The sequence below is a fragment of the Morone saxatilis genome, unplaced genomic scaffold, assembly GCF_004916995.1.
Source record: "Morone saxatilis isolate NCDOM2014 unplaced genomic scaffold, NCSU_SB_2.0 Contig2, whole genome shotgun sequence".
In the NCBI taxonomy this organism is placed as follows: Eukaryota; Metazoa; Chordata; class Actinopteri; family Moronidae; genus Morone; species Morone saxatilis.
In genome coordinates this window covers 7731331-7733979 of record NW_023339762.1, presented here as the reverse complement: position 1 = coordinate 7733979, position 2649 = coordinate 7731331, and the positions used below count along the sequence as shown (strand labels likewise).

The 2649-nt window shown below is 37.4% G+C and overlaps 1 protein-coding gene across 1 annotated transcript in view; it reads left to right on the top strand.

The window, feature by feature from the left end:
* swap70b (switching B cell complex subunit SWAP70b) overlaps window positions 1–2649 on the top strand; it is a gene marked incomplete in the record, with an annotated part of 26308 nt that overhangs the window by 19741 nt on the left and 3918 nt on the right. The window contains 1 exon segment of the mRNA XM_035665529.1: window positions 2428–2626. Within this exon segment, the coding sequence (XP_035521422.1) occupies window positions 2428–2626 (199 nt within the window).

Below are 2649 nucleotides of genomic sequence, written 5' to 3'. Positions count from 1 at the left end.
TAATAACAATAATCATAATCATAACCATAACATAATAATAATAATAATAATAATAATAATAATAATAACAAATTAAAAAACTCAGATGCATATAAGAAAAAGTGTGTTTTGAAAATATAAAGAGTAAAATGTACAGATATTTGTATAAAATGGGCACAGATACAAAAGCAAAGCACAGACACCGGGACAAAAAAGTTATCTGTGCAAATCCGAGCCCAAAAGAATCCAAACTAAAAGGACAAAGGACTGTTTCTGCTCTACTATTTCTACTCCACTACAGTTCAGAGGCAATTATTTTACTTCTTACTCCACTATGTTTATTTGATAACTTTACAGATTTTATTGATCCCATTGGGAAATTCACCCTGCAGTCAGCTGTACACATTAATGCATCAATCATAACCCAATAATATAATGTAATATAATATAGTTCTTCTGTCAGTACAAATCAGTACTTTCACTTTTGGTAATTTACACAAATTATGATAATAATACCTTTTGTAAATTTACTAGTAAACTTTTAACTGCATGACTTTAGTTGTATATCTGCACTGTAATCTTTGTACTAATTGTGTAACAATACAGTACGTACCAGTACATATATGTAGGTACTGGGGAACAGCATTCTGCATTATTCTGAGAATTTATACTGTTGTTTTTTAATTACTGGGTACATATTCTGTTATTACAGGATATGTATGACCTACTGAGGACCTGTCAGTGAAGATGGAGTGATGAGCCTAAATAAAGTTGATGTGGTTTTTATTTAAAAAATAACCTTAGTACCAATATTATTAACTTATCACTTGTGCTTTGTGTAGCCAAATGTTGCGCTGTGCACAGCCTCCTTTCATCCCAGGAAATACATACAAATATATCAAGATAAAACACAAGCTATCCCAATGCATATACTACTCTGTGTGTGTATGCATTGTCCATCCAGTAAAATCAACACAAATATGTACCCAGTAGATAAAAAGGAACCTACAGTAGAAATACTTTGTATAATCCTGAACCGTTACCCTCTTATTCCAAAACTTCACATCTTGTTCCCCAGTACCTACACATATGTACTGGTACGTACTGTACTATTAGACTGTTAGTACAAAAGATTACACCATAACTCTGAAGTAATAACGCTGTATGTTGTGGGCTCTAATCAAATCTAGTGTTAACGGTACTTTCAAATATTTCTTTCAGCACTGCATGTCATCTAACAGCCCGTCTAAGGGTTTGCTACTTCACAAGTCTTGTGAAAACCACACAAACGTGGCCCCTACGGGTGCAACTGGGGTCAGATAAATGTCACATTTTGATGATGTACCAAGCTGCTAATAGCTTTCTGTTATCAGTCAATGTGTAAACACCTCAGGTATGAGACTGTGAGGAGTTTACTTAATACTCACAGTGTAGTTAACCATCTATGGGAATCCTTTAGCATGAAACCTTCTGCTCCTGTTTTTTTTTCTTTACATGCAGCCAGACATTCAACTACTGCTTCCCTCCCTCCACCACATTTCCTCCGTTGTCCTTCCTTCCTCTCTGCTGACATTTACTTTCCACCTCACGTTTGACTAACCAGCAGTGAACATGTCAGCGCTATTGTACTGACCTCTAAGCTTAAATTAAACCACTGTGTAGTAGCTGCAGTAGGTAAAAAAGATTTACTTTTAATAAGGACACTGTGTTGCTGACTTAGTAAACCCAGCAATTACTCTCACACTGTAACACACTAACCTCAAGTCTAAAAATCAGTGAATGGCTTTTCACATTGTTGTACCATTCACATGAAACTTAATTTAGTGAGGTAGAAGCATTTAGTAAAGCTGCAGCAAGTCATTTATGTAAACATATTTGTCATATTTGCTAAAACATTCACTATTTCCTCACAGTAGTACATGTGAGGGATAATCTGTGGAAAAAACAGGTTCCTCTGGTGCTGTTAAGTTTCTCATTAACTTGAAATTTCAGTATTTTGAGAGTTTCTCATAACGACTTACAAAAGTTTTTTTTTTTCCGTCACATTGGTGGAAATGGGCTTCCACAGTAGTTCAATTTATTTGAACTTATCTTAACTGATCTGAAAAACACACAATAATAATGGCACTATAGCACCACCTGCTGGTGCACCACCTGCTGACACACTGACTTGCTACAGCCATCTCCATTTACCATTTATTTATACATTAGTTGCTTTATTTAACTTAAAGTGAAGAAACATTTCTTGCATCATCTTTCACACAAAATGAGGAAAATGTATGTATGCACACATGGTGCTCAATGTAGGTTACTATATACCTCAGCATTGAAAGCGTTTTATGTGACGCTCTAATGCAGGTCCCAGACAAGCTGGAGAAGCCTGTCTAGTAGATTTAAACAGAATCATGATGCTCTATACTCACCCATGGTAATGTCTGTGTGGAGCAGGTTACTGGAGGAAGAGGCCACAAAGAGGGCAGAGTTGGAGCAGATCCACCTACGGCAGCAGCGCGCCATCTCAGAGACAGAGGCTGAGAAGCAGGAGCTTGAGAAGGAGCGCCTGGCCAAGGAAAGCGCTCTGCAGGCAGCCATGAAACAACTGGACCAGCTGGAGCAAGAGAGACAGGGGGCGCTGGAGCAGTATCAGGTCAGCAGAGAGAGAGAGAGAGA